Genomic DNA, 18,071 nt, shown 5'->3' with positions numbered 1-18,071 from the left:
GGCATGGGAAGCCCTTGGCAGCCTTTTGTTCGTGGTGGTTTGTTTGGTCTGTAACAAGGAGGAGAAAGAACACTCTAGTTGTGTTGAGAGTAAATTACCAAGGAGTGATACTGGATCAGTTTTGCCTTGAATGCCCATTTCTCTTTTCTACCTGACATTATTTATTTTAATTCTTACTTATTTGAGAGAGAGAGAGAACAAGAAGAACAAGAGGGGCAGTAGGAGAGAGAGAGAGAGAAGAAGACTCCCCACTGAGCAGGGAGCCCGATGCAGGGCTAGATCCCTGCACCTGGAGATCATGACCCAAGCCAAAGGCAGACACTTAACTGGCTGAGCCACCCAGGCGCCCCATCCACTTCACTTTTCACCTGCATGCTCTCTGCAACCTCATTGGACATCCTCTGCCCACGCGAAGACTCCATTGCTTCTTTCTTTGTGCATTCATAATGCCACTATTGTACTATTGACCATTGGCGTTACAGGTTTAGTTCTAGGTCTTTCCCCGCTGAGTCCCTGAACTGCTTGATGGGGGATCCAGGTGTTTTTGATGTGCTTGGTCCTTGGAGGGTCATTTAATATGCCTTTGTCGAATGACTGAAATGAGCGGCCTCACCGAATTAGGGGTTTCAACTTACTTGGAAGGATGGTTAGGATGTGGCTAAAAACCGAACAAATGCACAAAGGTGGGCATGCGTAGGATATACTCCCAGAGCAGTCAAGGCACCGGTCTGGCCTCGTGAAGAATGAGGAGTGTTAAGACTGGAAATCTAGGTTGGGTCTTAAGTAATCTTGGCCCTTAGGCCAGAGTTTCTCATCCTTGGCCCTGCTGACATTTTGGATGGGTTCATTTCTATTTGGTCCGTGGCTGTCCTGTGCCTGGACATTTAGCTGCATCCTTGGCCTCCATCCACTAGGTGTCAGTAGCGCTCGCGGTTGTGACAACCCCAAATGTCTGCGGACATTGAGGGATGTCCCGTGGGGTAGGAGGGCCAAGTGGCCCCTGGTTGAGAGCCACTGCCCTAGGTAATAGGGAAGCATCACAGGCATTTTGGGAAGAGGTGGTCTGATAGAACCAAATTGGGGGGAGATGCATCTGGAAATGAGAGCTGGATGTGTGGAGAGTTAAGAGACCCACTATGAGGGGCGCCTGTGGCTCAGTGGGTTAAGCCGCTGCCTTCAGCTCAGGTCGTGATCTCAGGGTCATGGGATCAAGCCCCGCATTGGGCTCTCTGCTCGGTGGGGAGCCTGCTTCCCCCTTCTCTGCCTCTGCCTGCCTCTCTGCCTGCTTGTGATCTCTGTCTCTCTCTCTCTGTCAAATAAATAAATAAAATATTTTTTTAAAAAAGAGACCCACTATGAAATGATAAGACTATTTTGGTTACAGATTAAGAGGGGCGATGGCAGTAAGGCTAGAAAGGGGGGGGCAAGAGGAAGGAAAAGCCCAGAGGATAGCCCATGAGATCCTTGAGATCGATCTCTTGCCTAGTGCATCTGACCAAAGAGAATCTGCCCAGAAGGAAGAGGTCACTGCCGAGATGCTTCGCGTGTAGATACTAGTGTTCTGAAAAGGTTTGGTGTGGCTAAGGACGGTGAGACAGAGCAAAAGAGAAATAGACCAGTCTCCTCCATCTCTGCATTTCCTATCACGCTGAACCTTGAGCTGGTGTAGAAGGTGCCTGGTGAGACCTGTTTGTCTTCACCTTCCGGTTGGCTGGTTGATTAAATGATCGAGTGAATGTCTGAGTGAAGGAAGGGGTGGGGAGAAGGGAAGGAAGAAGAAGGACATTTTATAGATTTTGCTGCCGGGATCATTTCTGAACATACGAACACGTTGCCTCTCTGTGCTTGGCGTACCTGTGGCTTGGAGACAGGGTGTTAGCCCTGGGAAGAAATGGACTGTGGGGATTTTTGAATGCAAGTCTACCTCAGTTTGTGGATGGGGCCAGTGTGAAGCTAGTTACACGGAGGAGTGTTCTTTACTGCATCTCACTTCCTTCTCAGCAGATTAGTGGATGGTCCACATTCTGTAGAACGTGCTCCATGCTGGGGGCCAGCAGGCCAGTCTCCAGAACCTTCAAACACATCTGCTCTCCCACTCCAGTGGAGTGCCGGTTTACCAGGAGTCCATTGTCTTTATTCCCAAACCCCTTTATCCCACTTACACTTTTTATCTTTGGTAGATGAAGTGTTTCATGTGAAATACACGAACAAAATCTGAGTGCTAAAATAGACATGTGGTTAAAGTAATCAACAAAACAAAGTCCCCTATTTTTTAAAATTTTATTTATCATTTATTTGACAGAGAGAGAGAGAGAGAAAGCACAAGCTGGGGGAGCAGCAGGCACAGGGAGAGGGAGAAGCAGGCTCTCCGCAGAGCAGGGAGCCCGATGCGGGACTCAATCCCAGGATCCTGGGATCATGACCCGAGCAAAAGGCAGATGCCTAACTGACTGAGCCACCCAGAACCCCCCAAAGTTCCCTGTGTTAGGAAGCTGCCATTGAAGTGGGCTTATATTCAAGTGAATGTATTTCTTGTTACTTAATTTTTTGGTTGCTTCACATTTGCAAGTTACAGCATATTTCTATGTGTTTTCATAACTAATAATGACTTGTTTTAGTGTTTGCATGCCATGGAGATCCAAGTCATGATACAGTTTCTACCTGTAATTCTTATGCAACTCTTCCGGGTTCTCACCAATATGACCCATGAAGATGACGTTCCTATCAACTGCACCATGTGAGTTTTGGTGTTATAATACAAAGACGCAACTTTTGTTTCTTTTTTTGTGTTTCTTCATTTTTCACTATAAATTTATCTTCCAGATAAGAACCCAAAAGTCAGATATCTACTATCCATTTTCTCTTGTTTCATGCTTCTCAGACTGGGGAACTTGTATCGCCAGGGATAGATGGTACCAGAAACCATAGAAGAAAATGTGTTTTTCTCCACCAGGGGTTCTAAAACCTGGCTGCATGTTAGAATCACCTGGGGAGCTTTTAAAGAGGTCTGTGCCCAGACCACATTCATACCAACAAAATCAGAATATCTAGGGGTGGAACTCAGCATCTTTTTTTTTTTTTTTGAAGTTTTCCAGGCGATTCCATAATGCAACAGAGTTTGAGACCCATTGTCCTAGACCGGTGTTGTCCGATAGAACTTTCTCCAACCATGGAGTTCTACACTCGGGCTGTCCAATATGGATTAGCCACATTTAGATATTGAGCACTTGACATGGGGCTAGTGTAGGTGAGGAACTGAATTTTTCACTGTTGTGAATTTCAATTAAATAGCCACAGGTACCTAGTGGCTCTCATGTTGGACAGAGTCACCCTAAGCCATGAAGTTTTACTCAAAACAGTGAGGGAATATAATTTTTATGGAAACAAACAAGGATCTATGGTAGAGTAGAAGGCAAAATGTGTTGACTTTGCAGTTCAAGTAGGATGATTGAATGCATTGAGAACTCAGTGTGGGATGTTTCTGGCTTTGTTGCTTCTGCTGTTGCCACGGCCTATCCCACTGGGCCTTACGTGACACCCCGGCTCTGCTGCTGGGGCCGGTCTGCTCAAAAATTTACGAAGCATTCCTCTAGTCCTGTGGTTCTCAAATACGGCTCCTACCCCAGCAGCATCAGTATCACCTGGGGGTGGATGAAAAATGCTCATCTTTGAACTTCAACCCAGATCTCCAAAATCAGAACCTCTGGGAGAGGGACCCAGCCTCCTGCCTTCTAAATGATTCTGATGCATGATCAAGTTTGAGAACCACTGCTAGTCTCGTAGATGAATTTTAGATTTACGGCTGATCACAGGTCATGCCATTATACCCGTCCTATCTCTCTCTTCCTTTTCCCCATCTGTTGCTGTGCTTTTCATTTTCCTTTTACTCCCTGGAGGGGATTTCATTTTTCACCCCCCTGGAGGTCTATTGGCCCACTGTAGCCAAGCTCCTACTTGAAATGTGCACAGAGATTTAGAGCAGAGACATCTGGGCTGGAAACACACCAGCCTTCTTTTGAACCAGGAAGTGTTTTGCAAGGCTCTGAGCGTGTTAGATGCTGAAGTCTTTGTTAGGCACCTTATGTTGTCTGCGGTCCTCTCACTTTTAACGCTTCAGGTAGTGTGGGGGTATTTTTAGGGCTAGACGGTCCAACTGTGGAAATTCACCATAGCCTGACATGCTGCCCTTTGCGAATGTGTTTTCAGGGTTCTCTTACATATCGTTTCGAAGTGCCATGAAGAAGGCTTGGATAACTACTTAAGATCCTTCATCAAGGTTTGTGGAGGAAACCGTTTTGGAGCCATTTCTTTTCTGTGAGAATTTGGACTGACGATTCATTTTCTTTCATTTGTAGTATAGCTTCCGACCTGAAAAACCGAGCGCTCCTCAGGCGCACCTGATACATGAGACCCTGGCTACCACCATGATTGCCATATTGAAGCAGTCTGCCGACTTTTTAGCAATAAACAAACTGCTGAAGGTAAGGAAACAGGACACAGCAGGGGAATAAAAGAAGCCAGAGACGTACTCGCTTGATGCCCTCCCACTTGGGTCCTGGTCTTTTCATCCTTTACCCCCTTCCCTTACCACTCTGCTCAGGTATCCTTTTCCCTCATGTGCTCCACAGAATCTTCTTCATTCTCTTTACCCTTCCTACCCACTCCCTGTTCTCAGTCGAACGTGTAATAGAATTGTGTAAAAGAAAGACCTGGGTTAAAATCCGCCAGCTAATAGTTCTGTGACCCGGAGTCTGTTACTGACCGTCTCCAAGCATCTAGTTCCTCGTTTCTAAAATATAAGTGAAGCACTTAACACGTCATTTCTGGCACACGGACACTCAAGTGGGAGTGATGGAATTTCAGTTGCAGACAGCTGAGGCTATATCTGCCGGAGGCTTCTCTCTACCCTTCAGATATACTCAAGCAAACACCTGTGCTCCTTGGGCTGGTCCCAGTGACTTACCAAGGGCAAGGCTGGGTTCCTCACTGGGTGAAGACCCTAGTAAGATTCATTGTCTGTAGGGAATTGAAAAGCAATCATAAAATAAACTAAAAGTTGGTTTGCCGTCAGCAAATCAAAACAGTGTGAGTGATAAAATGCCTCCCCACGGAGGGCAACATTCCCACCACAGGCTCCTTGTACCTCAGCAGCCGGCCCTGAAGTACAATATCACATCTCCGGCAACACGCTTTGGAGGTATTTTGTGGAACTGCAGTCGTAGAATTGCGATCACCTTAAAATGCTGTTGAAGTTCAGAGATCAGACCCATATTGATTTGTCCAGCTTTGCTAAGCTTCAGGATTTGGATAACTATTAAACATTGATTTTATGTATTTGTTTGTTTATTTTAGTACTCATGGTTTTTTTTTGAAATTATTGCAAAGTCTATGGCCACATACTTGTTGGAAGAGAACAAAATTAAGGTAAGTATGCTCAAGAATAATACTTAACATGGGCAGAGAAGGCTCATTTTATTCACTGGTAGCAATGACACGCAAATCCTCTTATGCTGAAAGGTGCTTAGCCCTTAGCTTTTTCAGTTTTGCCTTAAAACACACACACACACACACACACACACACACGCTCACACACACACCCGTGCTTAGCCCTTAGCTTTTTCAGTTTTGCCTTAAAATACACACACACAGGGGCGCCTGGGTGGCTCAGTGGGTTAAAGCCTCTGCCTTCGGCTCAGGTCATGATCTCAGGGTCATGATAAATAAATAAAATCTTAAAAAAAAAGAAAAAAAGAAAAGCTGCATGATATGACTTCGATCTTTTAAAAAAAAAAATACACACATACACACCCGTCAGATGAATTGCATAAATCTGAGGTCTGACAGTTCATGCATTTCCAGAGTCCTCACACACTCTTCCACGTACATTCTTTAGTTATTTGCCACGTAAAATGCATTTGCTTTGAAGCTTTCCCCTCATCTTGTAGCTTGAACATGTCTCTGTTGAAACATTTTCTCAGTTACAGGAATTCTAGGGTTCAGATTTGTGAAGTGAAAGTTACTCACCTCGTACTTGCCATTTTTATCAGATTTTTCACAGGGCAGGTTTACCAAAATCAAGATGCACGGATAAATGAGTTCTTTGTTGTCAGGAAAATTAAAAAATGGAATGAAAGCCTGGGGTGTGTCTACATCTCAGGAACGTGATGCGGAGGTTGGCTTGTTGATGATTTCAGTCAGTTCTATTATTCGAGGCCCAGGTAGTTCCTATAGTAACCTGAAGTGTACATTGAGTTAGTGATGGCATTTTTAAGTTGGGAGAAGAGTTAGACTCCAGTTAAACACGGGTATGTCTAGAATGTGTTTGAAAATAAGAATGGCAAAAAAAAAAGAAAAAATAAGAATGGCACTTGATTTAGACCTTTTGCGACTCTGACTTTTTGCTATGCCTATTTCATTGAAGCTTCCCAGAGGCCAGAGATTTCCAGAAGCATATCATCATGTTCTCCATTCGTTGCTTCTCGCGGTAATCCCCCACGTGACTATCCGCTATGCCGAGATCCCTGATGAGTCCCGAAATGTCAATTATAGTTTGGCTAGCTTCTTGAAGGTGAGTTAAAGGCAGCCAGAACGTGGTAAGGAATTATTCTTCACCAGTATGGTCTTTAAAGCCAAAGAAAAAATTGCCCACTTTCTAGAGACTTGGCTAGGTCTGCATAAGCCTGCTGGAGAAACTTTTTTTTTTAAGATTTTATATATTTATTTGACAGAGAGAGAGAGACAGAGCACAGGCAGTGGTGGGGGTGGGAGGCAGAAGAGCATAGAAAGAGAGAGAGAAGGAGAAGCAGATTCCCCGCTGAGCAGAGAACCAGATTAGGGGCTTGACCCTGGGATCGTGACCTGAGCTGAAGGCAGATGCTTAACTGACAGCCACCCAGGTGCCCCTGGGGAAATTTCTGACTGAATGGGTCCAGCAGTTAAACAGCCCAGTTTGGGTGCCCGGCTGGCTTAGTCTGTTAAGCACCTGCCTTTGGTTCAGGTCATGATCCCAGGGTCCTGGGATCAGGCTCCCCATCGGACTCCCTACTCGGGAGGGAGCCTGCTTCTTCCTCTCCCTCTGCCTGCTGTACTGTCTTGTGCGTACTGTCTCTCTCTCTCTCTCTGTCAAATAAATAAATAATCTTAAAAATAAACAGCCTGGTTGGTTTTTTTTAAGCCCCCCTGGAAATGGCTAATTAATTAAATCAGAGGTCCCACACAGGTGGCTTAGCGAGAAGGCATGTTTTGCTCGTTTCACATGATGTTTTTTCAAATATGTTAATTTGAGTACCTTTAGATGGGGCACGTACTTTCTACATTGCCACAGTCCCCACCACTCCTTAGCATGCCCCTGACTCTCCTTATGCATCGAAATCCTTCTCTGACCCCTGCTGGTCCTTGAGTCTGTATCACTGGAACTGAAGCAACCTGTTTGCTGATGTGACCACAGCCTCCATGTGGTTAATCCACATGAGGGAAAATTGTTAATCTCCGCCCATGAGATGATTTTGAGAGAGATGGAAGCTCCTATGTTGATGAAGGACTGCACATTTATTGTCACTATATTTTGTCGTTATCCATACATAAGGGACAATGCTTGAGTGCAGCTGTTCTATAAAGTGGATGACAACAACGTTTGATTTGTTGCAGAGAAGGGGCATGGGTTTGTAATGCAGTCGGTTTTCACTTGCTCCTTTCCCTCTTCTCCTGGCTCTCCATCTTACCTCAACCATATGTGAAGAACCTCAGGGTCAAGGATCCATCCAAGTACTTTTAATGTCTAACATACTCTAGTCTTCCCTATTCAAAATTCACAACAAGGTTTCCGAGCTCCAGAGTATGGTTTTCTTTTTTTTTTTTTTAAAGATTTTATTTATTTATTTGACAGAGATAGATCACAAGTAGGCAGAGAGGCAGGCAGAGAGAGAGAGGGAAGCAGGCTCCACGCTGAGCAGAGAGCCCGATGCGGGGCTCCATCCCAGGGCCCTGGGATCATGACCTGAGCCGAAGGCAGCAGCTTAACCCACTGAGCCACCCAGGCATCCCAGAGTATGGTTTTCTGATAGAAGAGCCCTCTTTGCCAGAATTAAGATAAAAACTTAACGCTATTACAAAAACTTAACGCTATTATCAAAAACCAAACATCCACCCATCTTTTGAAAATAAACTAGGGAGGACAGTATTTGAAATGTAATGTCTCCGTTTCTTCCATGGAGCTGGAACCTGAAGGTTACTATGTAAAGGGGCTAGAACATAGTTGATGTCATAGCAGTGTTGACTTCCTCGAGTCAACAAGCATTTGCCTGTGAAGATTCAGCGGTGGAAGGCTGTCTCCGAAATCCCGTTTCTCCTACATATTCAAGATACAGTGTGAGTGACTGTTTTGCTGTAAGCAGAAACAAGATACAGTAGAAGACCAGAACAGGAGGGATTATGAGCAGGAACCTGTTGAGCAGAGCCTAGAAGAAAAGTTCCCTGGGACAAGAGTTGGTGTTATAGGTAGAGGATTCGTGAGCAAAGAAGAGGAAATATGTGTGTCTGGGAGTTGTTTAGGGAGGATCGAGAAGGTCATCGTGCAGAGCATTTAGGATGTACGGAGGTAGGGCTGGGAAGTTCGTCTGGTGCCTGGTGATGGAAGGCCTTGAACGTCAGTCTAAGGAATTTCGATTTTGATCTGTATGCCGTGGGGAAAGACCAACAACTTACGAGGATAAGTTTGTTGCTGGAATGATGGAAGAAGTGAGGGCAGCACAGTCAGGGTAACCGGCTAGAACCTCAGTCCCTTCCCCTTGTCTGCCTGGTAGAGTCCATTCATCTTTGAGGCTCAGCTCTGCCCTCACCTTCCCATGGCGTGTCGAGCACACCTTCTGTCATTCAGCCGTGCTTTCCATACTTCCGTGGTACTTCTTACTGCGCCATATTTTAATTATTTATTTGTCTTTACCATTGGATGAGTATAAAGACCATGTTGTATTCACCTTTGTATTTCTCTAGAACACTGTCTCAATCGCTGTGAGAAATGAGATACAGTTGGTTGATCAAATATTGAGTTCCTTGTATTTCACAGGAACAGTGTGGACCCCAGGGAGAACATAAAGGGAAAGAGACTTTCGATTGCCCTATCTGGGTAAAAAGATAGGGAACTAATAAGTAAAACACACACTAGCATCAAAGAAAATGTTTAACAAGGGACTAGTGGGCCAACATGGCTCAGGAAGCAGGGATTTCATCAGAACATTGAGTAATGGGTAGGATTCTGCTGAAGTAGTGCTAGAATTATTAGGTAGGCCTGGCCTGAGCACAGTCCCCGAGGTGGGAACACACAGTGCTTCCGGAGCGGATAATGAGCTGACGAGCTATACTGGGTGGTGAAATGGGCGAAGTAGGTTGGGACAACATTGCGAGTGTCCTTGAATGCCAGGCTAAGGAGTTGGAAGTTATATTAAAGGCAATAAGGAAGTAATGAAAGCTCTGGAAGGAAGGTGACCTGATTAGGGCTTGGACTTAGAGATGAATCTGGAAGCAGGTGGATGGGGAGATGACAGGTGCATGCTGGTTCAAAGCCTTCCTGGACTTGTGAACTTGCCCAGGAATGAGAACTTTAACTAGGAGGAGACCAGCGGGCACCTCTGGACATCAGGAAAGGCTGTCACAGAGGAGGGCTGTATTAATGGGCCAAGACTCCATAGAACACAGGAGAGCCTTCTCTTTGGGTCTCAAATTTTGCCCTAGCCCAAACCCTACTTTTAGTAGTGAGCTGACCACCATACACTTCTCTTTGAGCTTTTAGAATTGACCAGAATGAGACAGAGTAGCTAAATAGATTACATGTACGTATATGTATATGTGTTTGCATGTGTATATACATACATGTACATGTATGTTTATCCATCTATTTCCATGTGAACATTGTATAGTTGGGACCCAATTCCAACAACACATCACTTGCCCTTTCCCTTCTTTAAGGTCACCTACCGTAAAACTCCGAAAGCCATTATTCTGTTATCTGTAAAAGCGAGAACGTCATGCCAGACTTCTAGAATTATGTCACTGTTCATTTTCTTTTGGTTTCTATAGCGCTGTCTGACACTAATGGATAGAGGATTTGTTTTCAATCTGATAAATGACTACATATCTGGATTCAGCCCCAAAGATCCCAAGGTAAGTTAGAAGGACGACCCCGTAGCAGCCGTCCGACATCAGAGCGTGAGACCAGGGGTAAGATTTAGTCCCTGGAGGATTTGGAGCTACTGTTTTTGCTTAGGTTCTCTGAGTACAGCTTTCGCTCAGAGCTGGGGATGTTGGGTAGTGTGAGGGGAGCCCCCGAGACCACCCATATGTTCAGTGGTGTGCTGGAAAGACCCACAGGACTCATTGTAGAGTTATGGCAACCTTCGTCACGACTAAAGGTTCACGACAGGGACACATACAGCAGGGATCCGCAGCTGGAACAGTAACAGAAAAGCACAGCGAGTGGAGTCACAGGGCAGTTTTCAAAAAGGGTTCCCGAGGGGCCGCCCTCCCTCCCGTGAAGGCCACGCTGAGTACAGCCTTCCTCCAGCAGGGAAAATGCTGAACATGCAGCCACACGCGTTCAACATGGCTTTTCAGGGACGCCCATTAGAAACCCGTGGTCTAGGTTGTTTCCTGGGGACTGGTCATAATCGGGAGATGGGTGGAAATTCCAGAGGCAGGAAAGGGAAAGAAAGCAAGGGTTCACAGTAAATCACGTTGTTTGTACAAACAGTCTGAGCAGGCTGGTAGAGGAGGCACAACCTTATCGTGTAGGGAGCATTTCAAAATCCAATTTCCCAAACGTCAGCCAGCAACCAACCTCGCCAGCAGCCTTGGTTTACAAGGAGAGCCTGCTGGTGTTAACTCTTTCCTGTGCGGGTCACGTCTCAAGGTGTGCTTAAAACACCAAACACTTCCGTTTGGGAAATTAATGCCCTGTAATTAATTATTAAAATAGCAAATGCCGACAAAAAAAGGGAATTCTGTGTCTTTTTTTTTTTTCTCTAGGTCCTGGCTGAATACAAGTTTGAATTTCTGCAAACAATTTGCAATCACGAACATTACATTCCTCTGAACTTGCCAATGGCATTCGCGAAACCTAAACTCCAGCGCGTTCAAGGTATGTGTTTGCATTTTCCATCATTCGAAACGGTGTTTTCCTTTTTGGGGGGCTAGCACTAGCGTAGTGTACTGTTTTCTAGGTAAACCATGAATTGAAAGGTAACCTCAGAATCGTTAACTGTCCGAAGATACGCTCCCTAACGGTAGCCCACACTTGCTTCGTACTGTCAGTGGTAGTAGTAACAGCACGGAGAAATCAGGTGTAATTACCTCCGTGGCTGCTTAACCAGAGATGTCAGATAGTAGTACAATTACTTTCTGTGATAATGTTTGAACTCCTATATGAGATCAAGTTAAAAAAAGAAACATAGAAATGCATTTCCGCTGAAAAGAAGCTCGAGAAGCGTAAAGGCAGAGTGGAATTGTAATTTGTCGTATGTATTCAATGTATGATATGCCTTCAGTTAACTCCATTGCTAGTTTTATTGAATGCTTTGTTGTACAGCACTATTCTTATGTTACTATGTTTTTTATTTGTCCCTTTTCTTTTCGTATATTAATTAGATTTTTTTTCATTTGCGGTGGACCGTTTGACTTCAGTAGGTAGGTTTAACTCGGTTCACTCTACAGTAGTTCACTGTCTTTAAAAACGATTTGATGAATGGCTAAGATGGACGGTGGGGGTGGGGGGAGGCTTTGTTTGCTTTTCGTATCGTCCCTGGCCACAGTGAGGTTTTAGGCTAACAGACTCAGAAAACCAAGGAGATGGCGTATGAGGCGGTATTTTTTTGTTTCCTTTTAAAATAAACTTACACGTTGATTGCTCAAAGAATCCGTTTGAAAACCAGTTCCTGCTTAAGGCAGCATGGGGCCCAGAGGCTGTATCTGTTCTTTAAGTGTGTGTCCTCTCTCCCAGGCTTGCCTCCCTTCTCTCTGACCCTGTCTAATGACTGCTTGGCCGCAGTTTTGAAGGTCTGGATGAAAGGACCTGATTGGATGTATTCAAATCAGTGAAGTCAAAACAAAACAAAACTTAATTGCCATTGCAGAATCTACCCAGATAGAGCCCCCTGGGTTAGTCACGAGTGGCCCCTGTGAATGGAAAGTGCTCAGCATTCCCAAAAGAGGATGACCCCAGGGCAAGAAGAAAATCAGGTGCCTTGTGTCTCCAGGGGGTAGGGGTCTTAATCACTGAATTTGAGCCAGTGAAAGTAAAGAAAAGTACTTAGAAAACCAAACATCTCTGCTCAACCACTCCCATATTTGATTCTGAGCACGTAGAGCTCAGATGCTTCCCTGTTATTTATCGGTAGCCGCGAGGACATCAGAGAAAAGAAGGGGTCGACAGATATTCAGGATTTTTAGGATTAAATCTGACTACTTACTACATTTATTATGTCCTAACTGAATACGTAGCGTTATATGAACTGCTGAAGAGCGCCCTCCCCCCCACCCCCGAAAAATAGAAAACATATCCTTTAGCTTTACGGCTTAATTAAATTCAAGGGTAGAGGAGAGGAAGTAAAGACTGTGAAATCTACAGTAGAAATGACTAAACTTGGTCTCAATCCCTTGGGAGTAGTTCCAAGGCAGGTCCCAACCAGGATATTAGCAGCTGAGAAAAGGGACTGAGTTCTAAAAGGGAGTGAAACACATAGTTTGGAGGGCGATTTTCTGAAGTCAAAGATCTGTGTTTGCCTGCTGATGAATTAGAAGTGAGACAAAACTGTTTTTCTTACAGTTCCTGTACCCTTGTATTTGGGCTAGTCTCCAACATTTACTAGAACAGTCTGTAGTTCACACCCTTAGAATGATTCAGTTGTCTTTGTCCTCCTTTTCTTACGTCACGAATGTAAACAGATAAGTAATTCAAGTATTGTTGTACAGAATCAGTCAGTCCATAACTGTAACAAAATCTCTTCAGATGAAAAGATATGTTAAGATATTACCACATACACAGCATTGTTTCATTCTGGGGTCAATCTGCAGTCTCCTGAGAGTTAAAAAGAATCTAGGAGAAAAGAGATCTAGGGACTCTCTACTGACTGAAATGATCATTAAGGCTATCAGACAGCCCTAATTGTGAGTGCGTTTCTGTTGTAAAAATGTTGCATGCTTGTTCTACATGACCAAAGAATTGTCCACATTCATTAAGAATAAAATTATAGCTCTTGCTAACATAAGCACATATTACTAAATAATAAATATGTTACTTTAATGATAAGGTCATTTTCGATTACTTTTATAAATGGGTTTTACATTTCATTGTACCGCAGATTCAAATCTTGAATACAGTTTATCAGATGAATATTGCAAGCATCACTTCTTGGTTGGTTTGCTTCTGAGGGAAACCTCCATTGCTCTTCAGGACAATTATGAGATCAGATACACGGCTATCTCTGTCATAAAGAATCTTTTGATAAAACATGCATTTGATACTAGATACCAACACAAGGTAAGGATGCCCGTCTAATCAGTGTCACATTAGTAAATTTTGGCTAAGATTTTACATTCAAGTGGACGTGTTCAGTAAGGCACATAATATGAGCATCGATGAACTTATTTTTACAAATAAGATTGGTTTCACGATCCAATGATTAGGTTTTCAAAATACTGTTCAGCTAACTGTTGAAGAAAAACAGTGCTTTCTCAAGTCATGTGTAAAGAACAGCGTAACTGCCGCAGGAGTTGTTACATAAGCTAATTAGGCTTTTTAAAAAATCGTATGTGGTTGTAGCCATATGGACTCTTTCAAAGATATTTCTTAGTGTACGTCCTCATATATATATTCCTAAATCAGTTACAGTATTGATTAAGTGATTAATAGTAAGACATGTTAACTGGGTCAAATACGAAATACTTAATATGAAGATTTCCTTCTTACTGAAAAAATGCGGGTGTGGCTATAAACCTTATGGACATTGCACATTGTCTGTGTGTGAAGGCCATTGCTATGGCTGCTGCTTGCTGCCCTTTTAACATATATATTCAGATCTTCTTACCATTAAACTCCATTGGGCTTAAAAAAGGAGATTGCAAACTCCGTGGATTTCAAATAACCTAACTTACATACCTAGAATCACAGGGCTCAAGGGGACATCATATTATTTCATAATTAATAACTTGTCCTTTGGTTTGTATATCCAGGTACAAATAAAAATTAGGATATCATTTAGTATTGTCATCACTTTGCAAAGCTGACTTGGAAATGGAGCTTATTCTTTTTTTTTCTTTTGTAAGATTTTATTTATTTATTTGACACAGAGAGAGATCACAAGTAGGCAGAGAGGCAGGCAGAGAGAGAGAGATGGGGAAACAGGCTTCCTGCTGAGCAGAGAGCCCGAAGCGAGGCTCGATCCCAGGACCCTGAGATCATGACCTGAGCAGAAGGCAGAGGCTTAACCCACTGAGCCACCCAGGCTCCCCGGAGCTTATTCTTTATTCAATATTCCTGTTTGTTCTTGATAAACAGAAGACGTCTGCCAGCTACTTCCATTTATAGTTCTTGAATTCCAAAGGGTTTTCGTTACTTACAAATTTTGCTGGTTTTCTTCAGGCGATTCTCTCCTGAAGTACATTGAAACTCAGCATTAAGATGTTATTTGTTACTTACCACAATTTTGGCTTGGTTTCTGTCACAATATAACTGTAACAACATATTCCCATCACTCTGGTATGTGCTATTTTCTCTTTCTGTGTGAATGTCGATATTGACATCACGCAAGGTAACCCGTATGAGATATCTGAATGAAAAGATATCTCACAGGTCAGCCATTCCACCCGGGCTCTGGCAAACCTTTAAAACTGCCGGTTACCACTGGGTTCTGGCGAACTGCTGCTTATGCCTAGAGGTGCAGGAAAGGATCTTAGGCAACGTGGAAGAAAAGGTCTCTAAGCCGTGATTTCAAAGGACTCATGGGGAAACGCAAAATGAACGTCCCCTCCCAGAAGCAGGAAGCTGTGTCATTTACCTCTGCCTCTTCAGATGAAAGTGCAGGAAAATGGGATTGCACTAGTATCTTACCTAGAGGTGGATTTTTAAATATTTTCTATCACACGTGTGGACATCATTTCCTTTATAAATTCCCAGATGTTATAGTATATATATGCGCACACACCTATAACTTCTTTTATCTGTAAAAGTTCAGCACTGCACCTACTTGAGTATTTGAGGTTTGGGAGTGTGGGAAAGATTGAAATGCCAAGCCCACTACCTCTTCAGTGACTTCTGAAGCCCTTTTCTCTTTTGTTCAAAAGCTTTAAACAGCTGTTATGTGGGTATGGGATTCTCTCTGCTAGAACTTTGCCTCATGGGCCTGCTTCACCAAAGCTTGAATTCCTTTCTCTGTTGGGTCCAAAGAATTCCCAGGTGGCCTGAGTAAGGGGTCATCTGTCAAATATGTTCAAGTAAAACATGTTCACCATGAATGGTGGCGCTCAGGTAAGGGATAGAGATGGAAGCTTTAGGCTCCTGTAATTTTTGTGGGTCCCCTGAAGTGACCCCAGACAAATATACAGTCAAGGAAAAAAATGCTTCCTATGGAAATGCTGCTTTTGAGATACTCTAGTCACAGCCCCCCCAGCTATGTTGCTGTTCTTTGGCCCCTCCTCTAATGAAATGATCAGGATGTCACTTGTCCCTGTTATGTGCTGCTCGTAAACTGCTTTGGGAGATCTCCTAACTTGTTATCAGGACTGTGAGACCTCTTCTCTATCCAGAACCAAAATGTCCAGTGACTAAGGTGTGTATCTGTGCCTGTACCCACTGCAAGTGATGTTAACCCCTGAAAGAACTGCAGTTTGGACTTGGGCTGTGGGCAGGGTTTTTTCCATTATCCCCCCTCCCCCCGCTCCCCACCTCCCTTTTTAGTAATCCATGTACATAGTTAAAAAATGCCTCTCTCCCATTTCTTAACCCCATGTAAATTGTGCATGCAGAAGCATATGTATATATGTGTGTGTGCATATATATATATATGTTGCGTGTGTATGTATAATGAGAATCATTATGTATTTTTTAATTAACAAGACATCCTGAAGATTAGAGCTACCACATTTTTAGAAATCTGCATATTATTCCACCATATGGATATACCCTGTTCCGATAGATTTATTTATTTATTTTTAAAGATTTTATTTATTTCACAGAGATCACAAGCAGGCAGAGAGGCAGGCAGAGAGAGAGAGGAGGAAGTAGGCTCCCCGCTGAGCAGAGAGCCCAATGCGGGGCTCGATCCCAGGACCTTGGGATCATGACCTGAGCCAAAGGCAGAGGCTTTAACCCACTGAGCCACCCAGGCGCCCCTATTTATTTATTTTTTAAGTAGGCTCCACACCCAGTGTGGGGCTTGAACTCACAACCCCAAGATCAAGAGTCACACTCTGAGCCAGCCAGGCGCCCCTGAACAATTCCTTATTTTAAACTCTCTTCTAGTAATAGATTCCTAGGTGGTTTTCAGACATTTGTGCAGGCAAAGCTTAATATATTTTATACTGTATGTTTTCCTGTGTTCCTGTTCTGCTGAGAGAGTTGTAGTATCTCCTTGCCTCGTGATCACTGGGGAATGAATGTAGACTCCCATCCAGAAGCTGTAGTATTAATAATAGCGGCTCAAATTGACTGAGGACTCACTACATGTCAGACGCTGTATTAAGTACCTCATCTGAATTAGTATCATTATTATTATCCCCATTTTACAAAAGAGAAATGTAAACTGTGGCTCAGTGATTTGATCACAGTCAAGGAACAGCAACAGGAGATTGGGAATTCATATATTTATAAAATCCAAGATCCGTGTTCTTAGCCACGAGCCCATAGTGGCTATCAAAGCCAAAGTGGGACACTGAAAAACTAGAGAACTGCCAAAAAAGGGTGACCACGATGGGGAAAAGCCTTGAAGCCAAAGCCATGTGAAAAATAAAGGAAGTCATGAGGGCCGGTTAGCCTTGCGGAGAATGAATTAAGTTGATTCCTGGTAACGATCTTTTAACTATTTGAAGAATTGCCCTGTAAAAATGAGGCGTGGCCTTGCTCTTGTAGTACCAGAGGCCAGAGCTATAACTAGCAGGTAGAACTTACAAGGAGTAAATCAGCTAAAGGACCCTTCTAACAGAAACCAGAGAAGGGCTAGAGTGTGAACATGAACCATTTGTCAGTTGCAGGGAAGGGCCATTCCTGCCTTGGGCGGGAAGCTGGCGATCATTGGCTCTCAGACCTCTGTGCCCTTCAGCACAATCTGGGGCAGAGTCCCAGAAATAATGAACAATATGAAAAATTGTTCAAATGCGAATTCAGGCAACAAGGAGGTACTATTGATCTTCTGTATTCTGTAGGTTGACTATTAAGCCCCAGAGACCTTCTCTAAGTCTCCAGAAAAAACCTCCCAGAGTCATGAAATGTGAAGGGGCAACTTTTATGCCATTATATCCACTGGTTTTGCTGACTCAAGTGTATGTACGTGTCGGATGAGAAATGTCTAGAGCTGAGAGAAGCAATAAATACATTTTCAAATAAGAGATACCATGTTAAGACTGCTAGTAGCCAGGGGATAAATATATTTATTTACAAATTTATCTTCCAAGTCTTACAGTTGACTCAGGGGGCCAAGATCACATTATCTTAATTGCTTTGATCAAAATGACAAAAAAGGAGGCGACTGGGTGGCTCAGTCATTAAGCGGATCCTGGGATCGAATCCCGCCTCAGGCTTCCTGCTCAGCGGGAAGCCTGCTTCTCCCTCTCCCACCGCCCCGTGCCTGTGTTCCCCCTCTCTCTGTGTCAAGTAAATAAATGAAATCTTTAAAACAACAACAACAACAAATGTTTCTTTTTTTTTTTAAATATTTTATTTTATTTATTTGACAGAGAGAGATCACAAGTAGACAGAGAGGCAGGCAGAGAGAGAGAGAGAGAGGAGGAAGCAGGCTCCCCGCTGAGCAGAGAGCCCGATGCGGGACTCGATCCCAGGACCCTGAGATCATGACCTGAGCCGAAGGCAG

General features: G+C 43.7%; 1 protein-coding gene across 5 annotated transcripts in view; it reads left to right on the top strand.

Moving 5' to 3' along the window:
* The window catches only part of DOCK11 (dedicator of cytokinesis 11), a 189,504-nt gene that overhangs the window by 103,744 nt on the left and 67,689 nt on the right, over positions 1–18,071 (top strand). For 4 of the 5 annotated variants that reach the window (XM_044236035.1, XM_044236038.1, XM_044236034.1 and 1 more), the window contains 9 exons: positions 2,619–2,737; positions 4,207–4,276; positions 4,356–4,481; positions 5,353–5,424; positions 6,422–6,568; positions 10,075–10,158; positions 11,020–11,131; positions 11,638–11,676; positions 13,350–13,528. In XM_044236035.1, coding sequence (XP_044091970.1) covers positions 2,619–2,737; positions 4,207–4,276; positions 4,356–4,481; positions 5,353–5,424; positions 6,422–6,568; positions 10,075–10,158; positions 11,020–11,131; positions 11,638–11,676; positions 13,350–13,528 — 948 coding nt within the window. The remainder of the gene's footprint in view (positions 1–2,618; positions 2,738–4,206; positions 4,277–4,355; positions 4,482–5,352; positions 5,425–6,421; positions 6,569–10,074; positions 10,159–11,019; positions 11,132–11,637; positions 11,677–13,349; positions 13,529–18,071) is intronic. The other variant, XM_044236036.1, reaches the window with a different exon arrangement.

The sequence above is a fragment of the Neovison vison genome, chromosome X (assembly GCF_020171115.1).
Source record: "Neovison vison isolate M4711 chromosome X, ASM_NN_V1, whole genome shotgun sequence".
NCBI classification, from domain to species: Eukaryota; Metazoa; Chordata; class Mammalia; order Carnivora; family Mustelidae; genus Neogale; species Neogale vison.
The sequence above is the reverse complement of the archived record's forward strand: the minus strand, read 5'-3'. Positions and strand labels throughout refer to the sequence as shown.